The 18,756-nt window shown below is 44.3% G+C and overlaps 1 protein-coding gene across 4 annotated transcripts in view; it reads left to right on the forward strand.

Moving 5' to 3' along the window:
* Positions 1–18,756, forward strand: part of sppl3 (signal peptide peptidase 3) — a 247,765-nt gene that overhangs the window by 130,868 nt on the left and 98,141 nt on the right. Inside the window, exons 2-3 of one of the 4 annotated variants that reach the window (XM_072497323.1) lie at positions 4,532–4,795; positions 17,841–17,929. The exons of 1 other annotated variant lie outside the window; for it this stretch is intronic. In XM_072497323.1, coding sequence (XP_072353424.1) covers positions 17,851–17,929 — 79 coding nt within the window. In that variant the 5' untranslated portion in view covers positions 4,532–4,795; positions 17,841–17,850. The remainder of the gene's footprint in view (positions 1–4,531; positions 4,796–17,840; positions 17,930–18,756) is intronic. 2 more of the 4 variants (XM_072497314.1, XM_072497308.1) reach the window with 2 other exon arrangements.

Consider the following 18,756-nt stretch of genomic DNA (forward strand, 5'->3'; position numbering starts at 1 on the left):
AGTGCGTTTCCTGTAACATAACCACGTCTGCCTTAAGTTTCTTAAGGTGTGCGAGTACCCGTGCCCTCTTTATCGGCCCGTTCAGCCCTCTCACGTTCCACGTGATCAGCCGGGTTGGGGGGCTTTTTACCCCCCCCCCCCCCCCCCCCCTGTCGATTAGCCATCCCCTTTTTCCAGCTCCTCACCCGGTTCCCACGCAGCTGTGTCCCCCCCCAGACGGTGCCCCCCCGCCCATCCCACCCCATACCAGCTCCCCCCTCTCCCCAGCAGCAGCAGCCCAATAGTCCCCCCCCCCCCCCCGCTAGATCCCCCACTAGCGTAGTTACACCCCCCATGTTGCTCCCAGAAGTCAGCAAACTCTGGCCGATCTCGGCTTCCCCCCGTGACCTTGGCTCGCACCGTGCGACGCCCCCTCCTTCCTGCTTCCCTATTCCCGCCATGATTATCATAGCGCAGGAACCGAGCCCGCGCTTCCCCCTTGGCCCCGCCCCCAATGGCCAATGCCCCATCTCCTCCACCTCCTTTCCTCCCCCCACCACCTCCTGTGGAAGAGAGAAAAGTTACCACATCGCAGGATTAATAACATAAAACTCCTCTTTCCCCCCTTTTTACCCCCCTCTTCGCCCCCAATACTCGCCCCACCACTTTGTTTCAACCGTTCTTTTTTTTAATAACCCGCTCATTCCAATTTTTCTTCCACGATAAAAGTCCACGCCTCATCCGCCGTCTCAAAGTAGTGGTGCCTCCCTTGATATGTGACCCACAGTCTTGCCGGTTGCAGCATTCCGAATTTTATCATCTTTTTGTGAAGCACCGCCTTGGCCCGATTAAAGCTCGCCCTCCTTCTCACCACCTCCGCACTCCAGTCTTGGTATACGCGGATCACCGCGTTCTCCCACTTACTGCTCCGAGTTTTCTTTGCCCATCTAAGGACCATCTCCTTGTCCTTAAAACGGAGGAATCTCACCACTATGGCTCTAGGAATTTCTCCTGCTCTCGGTCCTCGCGCCATCACTCGGTATGCTCCCTCCACCTCCAGCGGACCCGCCGGGGCCTCCGCTCCCATTAACGAGTTCAGCATCGTGCTCACATATGCCCCGACATCCGCTCCCTCCGCACCTTCAGGAAGACCAAGAATCCTTAGGTTGTTCCTCCTTGCGCTGTTCTCCAGCGCCTCCAGCCTTTCCACACATCGTTTATGGTGTGCCTCGTGCATCTCCGTCTTCACCACCAGGCCCTGTATGTCGTCCTCATTCTCGGCAGCCTTTACCTTCACGACCCGAAGCTCTCGCTCCTGGGTCTTTTGCTCCTCCTTTAGCCCTTCGATCGCCTGTAATATCGGGGCCAACAGCTCCTTCTTCATTTCCTTTTTGAGTTCTTCCACGCAGCGTTTCAAAAACTCGTGTTGTTCAGGGCCCCATATTAAACTGCCATCTTCCGACGCCATCTTGGTTTTTTGCTTGCCTTCCTTGCCGCTGCTCTAAAGGATCCACCGCAATCCGGCCACCTTCCTCCTTTTTTCATCCGTATCCAGGGGGGATTCCCTTCTGGTTCACCGCACAGTACTTTTAGCCGTTAAAATTGCCGTTGGGGCTCTTATTAAGAGCCCAAAAGTCCGTTCCACCGGGAGCTGCCGAAACGTGCGACTCAGCTGGTCATCGCCGCACCCGGAAGTCTTTATACACCACCTTAACCTGAGTATATTCCAAAACAGCCAATTAAGAATAGTTGAGGTGCTGTCACTGTCGTGATGTAGGTCATGGGTTCCCAAACTGGGATCTGCGGAACCCAGGGAGTCCATGGCAAGACGGGCATGTTTGAAAAATGCTGTACAGCTACCTGATTGGACGAGCATGGACAGTGGAGTGATGGGGAAAGGGCATTGGAACAGATCTCATGAGGGGGTGCCGGAGCATGTGGGATGGGGGTGGTCCAGAGTGAGCCTTGGAACAGTGGGGTGGTCTAGAGCGGGCTTCTGAAATCTGGGAGCGGTTCCTGATATTTCGAGGGGGCAGTGGGTGAGTGAGGGGAAAGGTCAGGATGAGAGTGAGGGAAGAAAGAATGGGGGGGTGGCGTGTGAGTGCTGGGGGGTGGGGGGGTCATCAGCATGTGTGAGTGCGGGGGTGTCGGCGGTGTGTGAGAGTGCAGGGGGGGGCGGCAGGCGGCATGTGAGTGCGGGCGGGGGGCGGCAGGCGGCGTGCGAGTGCGGGGGGGGCGGCAGGTGGCGTGCGAGTGCGGGGGGGCAGTCTGTGTGCACATGGAGGGGGTCAGTGTGTGGGGGGGGCTCTGTGTGAGTGAAGGAAACTGAGTCTGTTTGTTTGTGTGTGGACCAGGGCCTGTTCGCAGAGGGTGTCTGCATATGCACCTATGTGGCAGCAACAGGGACGTCGACGGTATGTGCTTGGGGTTCCCTGCTGTACCTGGGAGGGCACTAGAGGTTCCGTGGCCTGAAGGTTAGCGAAGCTCTGATGTAGATACATACAGTAAGAAGTCTTACAACACCAGGTTAAACTCCAACAGGTTTGTTTCGAATCATTAGCTTTCGGAGCGCTGCTCCTTCCTCAGGTGAATGAAGAGGTGGGTTCCAGAAACATGTATATAGACAAAGTCAATTATGCAAGACGGTACTTTGAATGCCAGTCTTTGCTGGTAATTAAGTTGGTAATTAAGTCCACAGGTCCAGACGGAGCAACTGGAGAGTGGGATAATCACAGGTTATGTGATTATAACCTGTGATTATCCTGTTGGACTTTAACCTGGTGTTGTAAGACTTCTCACAAGAATGACAGGGAGTGGGATAGCTTGATCTTGGCTTCGGACAATGCTCGGCACAACCAGGTCCTGTGAATAATCTTAAAGCAGTGGCCAAATAACTTTTAATGATGCAGTTTGAGGGATAAATATTAGCTCGGATCATAGCAGAACTCGTTGAATACTGGCATGTGATCTTTTATGCTCACCTGAGGCCAATTAGACTTCTGTTTATTTTTCATTGATGATGTTTGCTGATTCATGGTTAAAGTATGATGTGCCTTCCTGGAACATAGCCAATTCACTGGACTGGAATTCCTCACTGTAGGGTTTGGTTGCTAAAAGGATTGTGTACAGAGGAGCTGCTATCATGTGATTAACAACATTACGGATTGATGTAATCTAATTAAGATGTGGAGATGCCGGCGTTGGACTGGGGTGAGCACAGTACGAAGTCTTACAACACCAGGTTGAAGTCCAACAGGTTTGTTTTGATGTCACTAGCTTTCGGAGCTCTGCTCCTTCCTCAGGTGAATGAGGAATGGACCCACGATCGGGAACACCGTGTCACACGGCCCTGCGACCTCACGACACTGGCCCGCAACCACCCCATGGCCCACGACCCTGGGTTTGAAAATGACTGATCTAGAAGAACAACGTACCTGGGAATCCCACCACCTGGAGCGTCCCCTCCAAGTCACTCACCACCCTGACTTGGAAATATAGATCACATTCACCTGAGGAAGGAGCAGCGCTCCGAAAGCTAGTGACATCGAAACAAACCTGTTGGACTTTAACCTGGTGTTGTAAGACTTCGTACTGTAATCTAATTAAGTGATAAATGAAAGATTTGCACTGATGGCGAAGACTATCCCTGTGAGTAATTGAAGTCTGCATAATGGACGACCACCACACTTGAGCATCTTTACAAAGTTATTTTAAAGTTGCTTTTCTAGTCCTTCTCAAGCATAGATTTTAGACTGGCTGTAAAGCTGTCAGGAATTGTTTGAACTGTGGCAGAGCAGAATATGTGCTGACTTGCCAGAAACTGGTCTTTCAGGTTTTCGCGAGTTCTACATTTGGCTTGCAGCCAGTGCAGTGTAACCCAAACCTTGGCAATCACAGGCAGGCATGCATCCAAATGACACCACTGACACCAATACAAAAGGACCAATAAGTAGATAATGTAGTAATATCATGTACTGTTAAATAATGATGATAAATATGTGGAATATATGTATTAATCATCCCTGTATAGGTAGAAATAAAATTAACCGGTGAAATTGTAGCCAATTGTTCTATTAATCAATTATTTTGTAAGATGCAAATTTTTTTAAAAATTCATTTACGGGATGTATTATTTTACTTTGCACATTCCCAGTTGCCCTTCAGAAGGTGGAAGCGAGTTGCTTTCTTGGACCGCTGCAGACTTTGAGGTGTAGGTACACCTGCTGTGCTGTTAGGGAGGGAGTTCCAGGATGTTGCCCCAGCGACAGTGAAGGAATGGCGATATATTTCCAAGTCAGGGTGGTGAGTGACTTGGAGGGGAAGCTCCAGGTGGTGGGGTTCCCAGGTACGTTGTTCTTCTAGATCAGTCATTTTCAAACCCAGGGTCGTGGGCCATGGGGTGGTTGCGGGCCAGTGTCGTGAGGGTCGCAGGGCCGTGTGACACGATGTTCCCGATCGTGGGTCCATTCTCCACGGCGTTCCTGATTGCCGGAAGTAGTGCCCAACAGCACAACCATCTTTGAAAAATGCCGATTTTTATTTTATTTTTTAGAATACCGGCCGTTCTGTGCATGTGTGCCGCATCAGCAGTGTGCTGACCCAAGAGCAGGTTTTTTTAAAAATTGCTGGAGTCTTCTACATGGAGCAGTGGCTGAGAGCAGGTCACGTGCATTGATCGCTGAACTCATGTTCTGGGCGCGAAGGAGATTCCTCCATTTTGCAGCTGGCAGCAGTGCCTGTGTGAACTCCAGGGCCTCTGGTGAACAGAGAAGAAGCTGAAAACGGGAACAAAGATTCATAAAGGTGATTACTTGAGGTATGGATTATTAATTGTGCCACTGCAAATCAGGATTCAAAGTTCATTTGTGTTCTATACAGTGAAGCACTGGCAAATGAAAGTTAAAACCCTCGAAGACGTTTGAAGACTAAGCATGGCGAGTCTGAGGACAAACCTCTATTTTTCAACGGATGCAGCGAGAGCTTTACTCATCAGCTGAAGTCATTATCAGAAAACATTGAATAACAAAGCAAGTGAGATCGTGAGGACCGAGCAGGTCGCCTGTCACATGTAAAGTTCAGGCTTTCCGGCGTGAGTCGCGAAGGATGGCTGGTTGGTAAAGATGGGTCCCGGGCAAAAAAGTTTGCAAAACACTGTTCTAGGTGATAGTGGTCGTGGGTTTGAAAGGTGCTGTCTAAGGAACCTTGGTGAGTTACTGCAGTACATCTTGTAGATGGTACATGTGGCTGCCACTGTTTGTCGTTGGGAGGGTTTGAATGTTTGTGGAAGGGGCAGCAATCAAGTGGGATGCTTTGTCCTGGATGGTGGTCGGCCCTCTTGAATGTTGTTGGAACTGCACTCATCCAGGCAAGTGGAGGGTATTCCATTACACTCCTGATTTGTGTCTTGTAAATGATGGATAGGCTTTGGGGGGGGGTCAGGAGTGAGTTACTCGCCATAGGATTCCTAGTCTTTGACCTGCCCTGTGAAGTTCTTTGCATTCCTTGGTCTTTTTCCCTTCCAGTTATCTCCAGAATTTAAAAAGCAATTTTGATCTTCGGCAAAACTATTTTTTAAAATCCAGAATTCCCAAACTGGGGTCCGCAAAACCCAGGGGGTCTGCAGGAACCTCCCAGGAGGATTGGGACAGGATGGGTAAGTTTGAAAAATGTCGCAGAACCGCATGTCTGATCAGGGGGTGGTTTCTGAAGAAACCATTCTCTGATTGGACGACTGTCGATTACGGAGTGATGGGAAGAGACGGCCTCGGAACAGAACTCTGAGCACATGCAACAAGTATTGGAGGGGGGTGCTTCCAGCGCAGGCCTAGGATCGGGTGGGGGGGTCCAGTATGGGCCTTGGAGCACGCAAAGCTGGAGCATGGGGATGGGGGCTTCCAGTGCAATGCTCTAGTGTGTCTGCGTATGTGTAACTATGCTTACCAATGCAATGACACAATAGCCCTGAATCTGATATTTCCACTCCAGCAAAACCCATCTCGGGTGAAAATCCACTGTTAAATACGCTTACCTGACCCAGGCATACTTGCTTAATAAAGTTGTCTTGAATACGCTCCTTGATATATCCTTCAGGAACCAGCTGCAGATCCTGCCTGCCTCCGACTATTGTTTAAACTGCCAACCTGAGACACCGCTCCTGTCGGCAAATCTTTAACTTACTGTCTTGAGAACAGCCACTTGTCTGATCTGACCTCAGTCGAACCTTTAGAACCATAGAATTCCTGCAGTGTAGGAGGCCATTCGGCCCATCAAGTCTGTACTAACCCTTTGAAAGAGCACTCTGCAAAGGTCTACTCACTGACCCTATCCCCGGAACCGCATATCCCCGCGTAACCACATCTGAGGGGCAATTTAACGTGGCTAATCCACTTAACCTGCACACCTTTGGACTGCGGGTGGAAACCCGAGGATCCGGAGGAAACCACTCGAAGAGCGTGCAAACTCCACACAGTCACCCAAGGCTGGAATTTATCCTGGGTCCCTGGCACTGAGGCCGCAGTGCTAACCATTGTGCTATTGTGCCACCCCAAAAGCTGAACTGTTTTTCCAATAATCTGGTAGTTTGTCCCCAGACTGATCTAAATTCACTGTATTGAGATCAGCTGCTTCTCTGGCCACATCCCAATCTGAAACTGAATTTTTAACTGCTACCTCAACACCTGACTGCTTCAGCCCCTGGCTCCTCATATTAACTGCATCACCTTCTTTAAACTAAACACAATGTCTCTACTCTGCTGCGGACCCTCTTAATATAAACAAACAAAAGGGCAGCACGGTAGCATAGTGGGTAGCACAATTGCTTCACAGCTCCAGGGTCCCAGGTTCGATTCCCGGCTTGGGTCACTGTCTGTGCGGAGTCTGCACGTTCTCCCCGTGTGTACGTGGGTTTCCTCCGGGGCTCCGGTTTCCTCCCACAGTCCAAAGATGTGCAGGTTAGGTGGATTGGCCTTGCTAAATTGCCCTTCGTGTCCAAAAAGGTTAAGTGGGGGGTTACTGGGTTACGGGGATAGGGTAGATACATGGGCTTGAGTAGGGTGCTCTTTGTAAGAGCTGGTGCAGACTCGATGGGCCGAATGGCCTCCTTCTGCACTGTAAATTCTATGAAATTTATGAACTTCCATTAGCCCAACTTCAAACAATATCCCGGGCTGGAATGAATTATGATATTTTACAATGTTTTAATTGCACTTCCATCTCCAAAGAGTGAGTACCTGCTGCCTTTCAAACCACGATTTTTAAAAACATGACTGCAGAACTCTCACATTATCCCAGGTTTTTAACCATTACTGTACCAAATACATAATACATAACTGAAACTCCTTCATTCATCATGGGGAGGGAATGAGAGAGTGTGTGTGTGTGTGTTTTATAAGAGAACTTAAACCCTTGATCGTGTATTGAAACTGGATTCGTCAGCGTCGGAGTGAACATATATTGCTTGACAGTAAGCTTGTCATGAAACAAGCAAAAATCTATCATGACGATTACACATTTAAAGGTAACTGAATATTCAGCAGGCTGGTTCCAGAAATTTAAGTAAAGGTACAGCATTAACTACCTGTGGTAATAAAGCTTCTGCTGATCATGAGGCAGCAGAGCGTTTCATCGATGTGTTTGCCAAGATCATCACTGATGGAAATATGCAGAACAAATCTACAATGCTAATGAGACATTGTTGATCTGTATTTATTATCCCAGGAAGATACTGACTACAGCTGATGAGAAGGCCCCTACATGTGTTAAGAATGCCAAGGACAGATTGTCTGTGCTGGGATGAGTTAATGCAGCAGGCAAGCACAAGTGTAAACTTGGTGTGACAGGCAGGAGCATTCATCCATGTTGTTTTAAAGGAGTGAATACATTAACAGCCCATTATTATGCAAAAAGGAGGGCATGTGTACCGGGGATATTTTTTTCTGATTGGTTTCACACATGTTTTGTAATGATGTTTATTAGTGTCACAAGTAGGCTTACATTAACACTGCAGTAAAGTTACTGTGAAAATCCCCCAGTTGCCACACTCTGGCGCCTGTTCGGGTACACTGAGGCAGAATTCAGAATGTCCAATTCACTTAAGCACGTCTTTCGCGACCTTTGGGAGGAAACTTGAGCACCCGGAGGAAACCTACGCAGACATGGGGGGAATGTGCAGTCTCCGCACAGACAATACCCAAACCAGGAATCGAAGCTGGGTCCCTGGTACTGTGAAGCAACAGTGCTAACCACTGGTACCGTGCGCAGCTCGTGCCCACTGCAGGGAAGCTGGACTGGATGTCGACTGCAAGATTTAGTATGACAACTGTTCTGCATATCCCCCAGCTGAACTTCGAATAATGTTTATGCCAACTACTCTTTTCGCGCCCCCCCCCCCCCATTTGACTTTGTTAATTCAACCATGTGACCAAGGTATTCTTGGATCAATGGCGAATAAGTATAAAGACTGTTTCTTGAACACATGTTGGCAGCAGTGAGCAGGGGTGTGTGTGTGGAAGGTTTCCAAAAGGAGTTTAATGTGAAGGATGCCATCTATGCCACTGCTAACACATGGAACACTGTGGATAAAGACACCTAGGGCACGCCTGGCACAACCTGTGGCCTGCGGCTATGTTCAATGATGATGATGAACAAAGGGGAGTTTCAAGGGTTCCGCTTGATAAGTAAAGAAAATATGACATTGTACCTCCTTGCATACGCAAAAGAAATATGCTCTGATGCCATCAATAAGTTGGAGGAAATGGACATCGAAGAAGTTCTCAACATTGTTAATGAAGCTCCAGTTCATTAAATGATTGATGGTGAAATAGCTGAAATGGTTCTGAATCGAGGCATAGTGATAACTGTGAAGATGCAGATGACATTGTTAACACAGTGGAAAAGATGTCCATAGACGTCATGGTGAAAATATACGAAGGCCTAGAACAGCGTGCATTCAAAGCAGAATAAGAAATCATGTCAGTTCAGAAAATCAAAGAACGACTGCTGCGACAAAAACATTGTTCATGATGCAGAAGACGCTAAAAGAAACATTTACGAAAGCTATCCAGTATATCCTCATCCTTTTGCATCAAATCTGAATTTAATCTCCATGTAAATTAATTGGAGTTCTCATGGTTCAATGTACATCTTTTTTTTAGTGACTAAAAATATTGCATATTGAGTTTACTGAACCTTGTTTGACCTAAGCAGAATTAATTGTGGTTCAATGTACATCTTATTATTTAATGATTAAAAATATTGCATATTGAATTGTGGTGTCTTGTTGAATCTGTACATTAATTTTGTGCTTGGACTTGGGTCCCATCCCCGCTGGATGAGCTCCCGCATTATATAGGTAATTACAGGTATTCCGGAATCTGAGACAATTTCGGCCCCAAGAATTTTTGATAGGAGATACTCAACCTGTACTACATCCAGGGTTTAATGTTAAGGGGCCGTGAGAGGTTGGCTTGGCATGGGGTTAATGAGAGGGGGATGTGTAGCTGGTGAATGTATTTGTGACTATGTGCCACTTTCTAATTCCTAATATATCCATAGATATAGCTAGAAAAGACTTGTTTACCTTTGAATTCTGTGTATGCGCCTATTTCATGCACTAAGGATGTCAACATTGAGAATGCTTGGGGTTCCCTGATGTACTTCGGAGGTCACTAAGGGTTCCACGGCTCGAGAGAAACCCTGATTTAAATCATCTCATCATTTTCATTCTTTTTGGCCTTGTGGTGCTTTGCACTGAGTCTCAACTCTTCTCAAATATGAATGTGAAACTACTCTACTATTTGAAATCGCGAATAATTGCAATAGGTGTTGTGCTGAAATTTAATGCATGTTTTGAGATCTCAAGCCACAACTTTAGACCAAACTTGTGCAGAAAAAATGTCAAAATTTACATCCGTTTCTGCAGTAATCTTGCCAAGGAGAATTTACAGCAAAATGTTCCAAGAAATTCAAGGCCATTGTTTATACATGCAGATTACACGGTGCTGGTACTCTGGCTCTCTGACCAATCCAAAATTTCAATCACTGATGCAGCAATTTGTATAATTTCGCAGTATCATGGTGACCTGTAAGAAGAACTATTATCTCACACATTCTTAAAAACAGGAGTAAACCTTAGATAACATATCATACTTAGTTTATTATGTGACTAAAGCTAAATTTAGAATAGTATTGCAATCTGTTAAATAGGAGCTGTTCGTTACAACAGTTAGTTAGAAATTGTTCAGTACCATATCTTTGATCAGATTTGAATTTTCCCCATTGGTGTGAGAACCAGCCAAATTATTTTATCCCCTTTCTCCAATTGTATTGCCTTGCACTATTTGTCACTGAAGCAACAAGCTTGGAATTCTGCAATTTGCTTTGCTCAAATCTATCCACTGATTACTTTTTTCCTTTGAAGAATATGAACTATATATACATTAGTCTGGAGGCTGGACAACCGTCCTTGTACTCTACACTAATTTCCTCTAATCCTAGGTGATGCTAATTCTGATACCAGCACTGGGTGTACCTGCAAAAACAACATGGACTGCAATGGTCATGAGTCAGCTCATCACCATCTTAAGGGCAATCAGGAATGTGCAATAAATGTTGGCCTTGCTAGCAACTCCAACATCCTACAAACCAATTTTTAAAAATCCTGCCTTTGCACCCTGTCTTTTGCTTTGATCTTGACTTTCCTTGTATGTAAAATCTGGCCATATCTTTTTCATTCACATTCTGTCAATGACAATAGAATCTGCTTCAGTTTTGTGATTTGCATTTTGACGATATTCTCTAAGTAGTGGACAGCAGTGTCTGGAGCAAGTTGTTATTTCTTCAAACATACCAATTCCTTGGCTTGCCATGCCTCTGGTTTTGGAATATTTTCCATACCTACTATCAAAATAAGTTGTTTAGGGGTGGCATGTGGCACAGTGGTTAGCACTGTGACTGAGGCGCTGAGGACCCGGGTTCGAATCCCGGCCCTGGGTCACAGTCCGTGTGGAGTTTGCACATTCACCCCATGTCTGCGTGGGTTTCACCCCCACAACCCAAAGACGTGCAGGTTAGGTGGATTGGCCATGCTAAAATCGCCCCTTAATTGGAAAAGAAAAATAATTGGCTCAAAAAATAAGTTGTGTAGGAGTTCACTTGGCGAGAGTTGAGAATTTCCAAAGTGCTCTCTGATTTGCCTGTTGACATCTTACTAGTCTATGGAAGCGATGTGAAAGTTGAATAGTATTCCTACTTCCTCCATAGAACCTCAGATGTAATTTGCGGTTGTAATAACCTGCCTCTGGGTATCTCTATTCCTGTTGGCTCAGAATTTTATTGTGGAAATCTATTTTGCACATGGTATTTGTTTACATCCTGCACATGAGCAAACTATAGTCACAGGTTGTTGAGCAGATTTGTTTAATTTGACTTCACTTACTTGGAGCCTCTCTGATGCCATCAAAGATCCGACTGTTAAAGAAGACAGCAGGTACTTGTCACTGAGTTGGTTATTTTCATTGTAAAGACATTCACAAGTAATCTACATAGCCTTTTGGGAGTTAATAGCATTTGCTCCTGAATTAAGGCCATATATGGCCTTTTCAAAATGTATATTAGCTAAATGAACTGTAAATTGCATTGTCTATTGCCTGTAAATTATTAATAGGAAAGGAGTACTCCCATGATATACTTCTCTTGCTCGTGAATAAATTTATTGAAGGTTTTCATTGAGAGCGCTTTATCTGGGAAATTGTCTTGCTCAAGGTATTTACTATCTGTTATATTTGGCTACATTACCACTCCCACCAGAGTCAGTAAATTGTGGGTTCAAACCCCACCGTATGACTTGAGCACTGAACCTAGGCTGACATGTCAGTTCAACACTGAATTATTGGAGATGTTGTCTTTCAGTTCAGACATTTAAACTGAGGTCAGGTGCACCTGTTTATGTGAAGGTGGAACCTACTGTGGAATTGACCGAAGAGCAAGGAATTCTAATTGTGTACTGGTCACCATTCAATTGGCCATCCAATGAGGAAGGAAATGTGCAGCGAAGAACACAGGAAATAGGAGCAGGAGTAGACCACGTGGCCTGTTGAGCCTGCTCTGTCATTGAATATGGTTATGGCTGATCTTGGGTTTCAACTCCACTTGCCTGCCTGCCCCCCATATCTCTCGATTCCCTGAGAGACCTAAAAATCTGCCTATCCCAGCCTTAAATGTATTCAATGATGGAGCATCCCACAACCCTTTAGTTAGAGAATTTCAAAGCTTCACTCCCCTTCAGTAAAGTAATTTCTCCTATTCTCAGTCCGAAATTATCGGTCTCTTATCCTGAGACTGTGCCTCTGCGTTTTAGATTCCCCAAACAGTAGAAACAATCTCAGTGACACCCCATAAGCCCCTTCATCATGTATATTTCAGCAAGACAGCCTCTCATTTTTCTGAGCACCAGAGAATATAGGCCCACTTTGATCAGCCTCTCCATATAGAACAACCCCTCATCCCAGGGACCGAGGGACCAATTTAGTTAACATTTGCTGTACTGCCTCGAATGCAAGTATATCTTAAATATCGAGAACAAAGCTACACACAGTATTTCCAAATGTAGCCCAAGCTAAACCCTGCATAATTGTAGCAAGCCTTCTTTATTCCTCTGCTCCTAATCCCCTTGCAACAAAGGCCAATGTGCCAATTGGTTTCCTAATTTTTGTTGTACTTGAATGCTAACTTTCAACATTCCTTTTACAAGTGCGCACAGGTTTCTTTGAACATTGATACACTTGCAAGTTCCTCACCTTTTAAAGAATATTCTGCTTTTCTATCCTTCAACGTCCAAAGTGAATAACCTCACACTTCCGTACATTAAGCTCCACCTGCCATTTTTTTGCCCACTCACTTAAACTGTCTATATTTCTTTGCAGGCTTTCTGTGTTCCTCCCACAACTTATCCTTTCCATCTAATTTGGTAGCATTAGCAAACATAGATAAATTACTTTCTGTCGCTTCATCCAAGTGATTATTATAAGTTAAAAATAGCTGATGCCCCACCACTGATCCTTGCAGCACTCCACTATTCACTGCCTGCCAACTTGAAAATGCTCCATTTAAGCCCACTCTCTGTTTTCTATCCGATAACCAATCTTCTATCCATGCTAATATATTACCTCCAATTCCATAAGCCAGTGTTGCACCTTAATGAATGCTTTTTGGAAGTCCAGATATACTACATCTACTGGTTCCAATACTAGGTATTGTTTGTCAAACAGGATTTCACTTTCGTAAAACCATGTTGACTTGTTCTGATCACAATGCTTTTCTAAGTGCACTGATTTCCTTAATAAATCCCAACAATTGATGTTAGCTGGCCTGTTGTTCCCTGTTTTTTTTCCCCCTGTCTCTCTGCCTTCTTGAAAAGCAGTGTAATATTTGCCAACTTTGAATCTGATGGGACCATTCCCAAGTCTTAATTTTGGAAAACCGTAGCTCGCATATCCATTGTCTCCTAAGCTCTCTTTTAGAATCCTAGGTTCATCAGATTCAGGGGATTTGTCAGATTTTAGATTTAGATTTATTGTCGCTTATACCAATGTACAGTGAAAAGTATTGTTCTGCATACAGTCCAGGTAGATCGTTCCATACAGGTAGATCGTTCCATACATGAAAAACATAAGACATACATAGGACATTTAGCTCTTTAAGTTTCTTCAATTGCTTTTTCTCTGCTGATATTGGTTTCCTTGAGTCCTCACTCATTAGCCCCTAGGTTACTGTCAGTTTCTGATATGAAATTTGTACCTTCTATTACGATCACGGACCAGACCCCAAAGTTTGCTAGGATACAGAACAGAAAGACAGAAACCCCAATATTTTTTAATTTGTAAAGCTGAGGAAAGAAGACTTCGCTCCAGGAGTGACTCCATACACAAGTAGGGATATGGGATATTAAAGCAAATGTTATTATTAACACAATATTAAACTAACGGCATTAAAGAAATAGGTTACAATTACCAGTCAAGCAATGCTTAACAATAAAATGAGACGCTTTAAAATCCTAACTGCTACCTTCTTTATCTCCAATCAAGCAAAACCCATCTCTAGTCAAAACCCACTTTTTAATACAGTCAGCAACCACAGGATTTTGTGCTGTATAGAGAAGTCTTCGAGGAGATTCTTCAGGATGTGGCCTGCAAACCATAGCTTTTTCCAGAAACTATTATTCTGCTCACAACCAACTCTAAACTGGCTGACTCAAAACCTGATTGCTTCAGCCCCTGGCTCCTCCCATTAATTATATCATCCTTGTCCCACTCCGATTCCATGACCCAATTACTTGATTCGATCGAATGGCCTCTCGTGAGATTTGCGATGCTTGGAAAACCTTGTGAGATCTAATGAAATATCGCAAGGCATCGCGATCTGGATCTTGATCTCACTGGGCGAGATCCAGTTCTGCATATTTAAGTGAGCAGTTAGGCTCACTTAAATATGTCTGCACCCGATGCTCCCAAGGCCTTGAAAAGAACGCCCATGCCTGGGAGAGCTCACCATGACGTTGTTTAGCACTGGTCCAAACCAAGCATAACGGCACCTGGGGACGGGGGGGACGGGGACGACGACACATTGGAGACCCCCGTGTTGTCGAGCTCTGGGCAGGATGGCACCCTGGCGTCCCGATGCCACCCGGGCTCAGGCGGCCATGATGGGGATGCAGGGGGGGGGGGGCGGGGGGGTCAGGTCAAGAGTTCAGGGCAACATTTAAAAATGGCGCTCTGATCTCTTCCTGCACTGATGAGCTCAGCTTATCAATGCAGGAAATGAAGTTTAAGTGGGGGCTTTTCACAGTAATTTCATACTTGTGACAATAGAAGTTTAATATTATTATTGTTATTAGATGAAGCACCAAATGTATGGTAGCTAAATTTGACAATCATACCAATATGGGCAGGAAGTTGTCAAGAGGAGGTAAAGGGTTATGGGTAGGTTAAGTGAGAAGGCAAGATCGTCAGTTGGAGTATACTGAGAAAATGTTAAGTTGTCCACTTTGGCAAGAAGAATCGGAAAGCCGTATACTACTTGGATGGAGAGAGATTGCAGATATTGATGGTGCAGAGGAATCTAGTGTCCAATTGGGAAGGCAAAGATAACTTTGGCAATAAAAGGTGTTAAGTAATGGGTTAAGAGACATTGCAATTAGTTGTCTCTTATGTTAAGTATCCATTAATTGACACTGATATGTAAAGGGGCTTCAGGTGGCCTCTGTCAGGTGGTGTGTTGTTAAGAGTTTTGTGCAGAGGCTGTGGAAGTTAAATAAATGGTGTTTGGTGAAAAGGAACAAGAACTTTAGATTCTTCATTTCACAGCAACTAAAACGTCTAACAATGGTAGCAGAGGATGGTTGCTGTGCAAATGTGAAGGTTTGAAAAATACAATTTTCCCTGATCAAACCAAGGAGTGAGTGAGAAGGAAAAAAAAAAAGATGGCTGAACCCAGGATAACGATGGCTGGATATGACTATCCTCCCTTACTTTCTGAAAGGGAATCGTACGACCAATGGAGAAGTGCAGTAGTTATGTGGACTAAAGTAACTGCTTTGGGAAAGAGAAAACAAGGTATGGCATTGGCTCTTTCTCTACCATATGGCAGTAAAATCCGAAACAAAGTGCTTTCTGAGCTGGAATTGGAAGAGTTAGACTCAGAAGAACGTCTGGAGACTTTATTACATTATATGGATAAGATTTATAAGAAAGATGACTTGTTAAGTGCGTCTGAAGCATGACTGGATTTTGATAAGTTCCAGAAAATGGAGGATATCTCCATGGAAGACTATATAATGGAATTTGGCAGACATATAAAAGGCTGCAGAAACACGATCTGGAATTTCCACAGTCTGTGTTGGCCTTTAAATTACTTGACTGTGCTAGAGTGAGCAACATGGATAGGCTCCTGGTTTTGACAGGAGTTCAGTTTACTGATAAGGATACCTTATTCGAACAGACGACAAAAAGCGCTTTACAAAAGTTTCTGGGGAAACATTCGATTCCGATGGCTCTGATGACCCAAATAGGTCAGCCTGCAATAAGGCAGAATATGGAAGATACACTAGTAACAGGATGGTAAAATCGTGTAGCTACGAACAGGGCTCAAGACTATAGTCGGAGACCGAGACAAGGAAATTATGAAGACAGAAACCCAGTTAGAACCTACAATAGGAAGATGAACCCCAGAAATGCACGGGGCATGATAAATCGATGTTTTCGATGTGACTCTCAATACCATTATGCTTTCAACTGTCCAACTCGTTATGATAGAGTGTTTGAAGCGACACATGACACGGAAGAGTCAGAAGAGGAAAAAGATAGTGACCAGAAAGAAGGCATTGTCCTATTGACGAGCAGTTTTACGCCGGTAATGAGGGTGTTGGTTGCAGAATCCTTCAACTGTGCTGTATTGTACAGTGGCTGCACATCTACTGTGTGTGGAATTGACTGGTTAAAATGTTACCTGGACTCTTTGAATGCTGAAAATCGTAACAAGGTTAAGGAATTTGAAAGTTCCACAAGTTTCAGGTTTGGGGATGATAATACTCTGAAGTCGCTGAAAAGAGTGGTGGTCCCTTGCAATATTGCCGGAGTGAATCATTTCATTAGCACAGATGTTGTATCAAGTGAGATACCTTTGCTTCTGAGCAGACCATCGATGAAGAAAGCACACATGAAACTGGATATGGAACAGGATAAGGCAACAGTTTTTGGAAAGACTGGATTTACAATTTACATAGTCTGGACAGTATTGTATTCCATTACTGACAATTTTTCAAGTAGACTGGTTAAGGATGTGTTAATGGCAGTTGAAAATGGGACTTTAGCTGATAAAAAGCTTGTGGTATTAAAACTGCATAAGCAATTTGCACATCCGTCTCCTCGGAGGCGGAAAAATTTATTAAAGGATGCAAGGTTAAGGGATGACGACTATACTAAACTGATAGAACAGGTTAGTGACCGCTGTGAAGTTTGTAGGAAGTGCAGAAGGACACCAGCGCGACCGATAGTAACCCTACCTTTGGCCAGGGATTTTAACGACATTGTGGCCATGAACCTTAATAATATATTTATTTTGCATTTTGTAGATTTAACAACCTGATTTAGTCAATCAACGATTGTACGAAGTAAAGAAAAGCGAGTAATTCTGGATCAAATCGTGGAAAAATGGATAGGGACAGGAATGGGTCCACCGGCAAAATTCCTTACGGACAATGGGGGAGAATTTGCTAATGATGAATTTAGGGATATGAATGAATGAAATTAAATGAAAATCACTTATTGTCATGAGTAGGCTTCAATGAAGTTACTGTGAAAGGCCCCTAGTCGCCACATTCGGGCGTCTGTTCGGGGAGGCTGGTACGGGAATTGAACCGTGCTGCTGGCCTGCCTTGGTCTGCTTTAAAAGCCAGCGATTTAGCCCAGTGAGCTAAACCAGCCCCTGTGTGTGATATGTGTGAAAACATGAATATCAGAGTTATGAATACGGCTGCAGAAAGCCTATTTAGTAATGGTGTCTGTGAAAGAAATCATGTTGTCATCGATGACGTGCTTCGGAAAATTTTGCCTTTAATTGTGGCGCCATGAGCCTCAACAGTCTTATTAATGCTTTCTAAGGCCAAGCGAATAGGAACAGAGAAGAAAGAAGAGTTGAGGTCACAACCAGATGAGCCAAGATCTTATTGAATGTTGGAACAGGCTCAAAGGGCTAAATGGCATTGATTCATTGATTCTATGTCTTTGTGTTGAATTAGGCCACAGGTTTTCTTTGTCTGACCAGTATAATCTTACAAAGTTTTCGTTTTTCCCCCCCCCCCCACCAAGGTCCCTGAATATGGACTTTGAGAACCAGGATAAAGATAAAGATGTGAATTCTCCAAATGGCACTTTCAATGCAAACAATGCCAACAATAGTAAGTAGAAAACAAGACTCCAACCTCATCTGGTTTTGTTTCTTCATTTAATGAGGAAAAATTTTGTTTCTGTGCTTGAAAGTTTATTGACTCATGGAGTGATATATCAATGGATAACTATATGGTACAATGGCATATGGCACCCAAAGGCTCAATGCAATTCTAGTCGGTTTCTAACAGACATCATGCTACGAAGGGAGTTGCTGAATGTGAGTATTTTCTATGAGGCTGCGGTAACATGTGTTAGCTATTGTTGAAAATCGCTTATTGTCACAAGTAGTGCACCTTCATGGCATTGTGTGACAGCATGGGAACAGATAGTTATCCATTCTGCCCTGGGGTGCAAGACTCCTGCGAGAGGCAAACGAGGAGAGAGAAGTAATGGATGTGTCAATAACTTCAAATCTCTGGAGGTCATGTACAGAACCTTAAAGAGCATGTTGAGCATAAATAGCATATCGTTGAGATGCGTACTTAATGATGTAATAATGTTGTCATCTTTGCCAATACACCACTACAGCACAAGAAATAGAAAAGGGAGTAGACCAATTTTTATAATTTGAGTAGATCACTTGTTAGCACCCCTTGAAGAGTGTAATGGCACACTTCTGAATTCAATAGTTTGGCAAGTGCATAATTTATCATATTGTTGGTAAATTTCCTGTTGGCTGTTCCTTCCAATATTTTAATTTACAAATACCAATCAGTAGGAGACTTTATTTATTTTAAAAAATGAAGAGTGGACTTTGCGCCAACCCCACAGAACAAGATGACCACCGCTTAGAAATATTGTAGTCACACAGACAAATTGCCGTAACAATGACGAA

This window comes from Scyliorhinus torazame, chromosome 1, assembly GCF_047496885.1.
Source record: "Scyliorhinus torazame isolate Kashiwa2021f chromosome 1, sScyTor2.1, whole genome shotgun sequence".
Taxonomy (NCBI): Eukaryota; Metazoa; Chordata; class Chondrichthyes; order Carcharhiniformes; family Scyliorhinidae; genus Scyliorhinus; species Scyliorhinus torazame.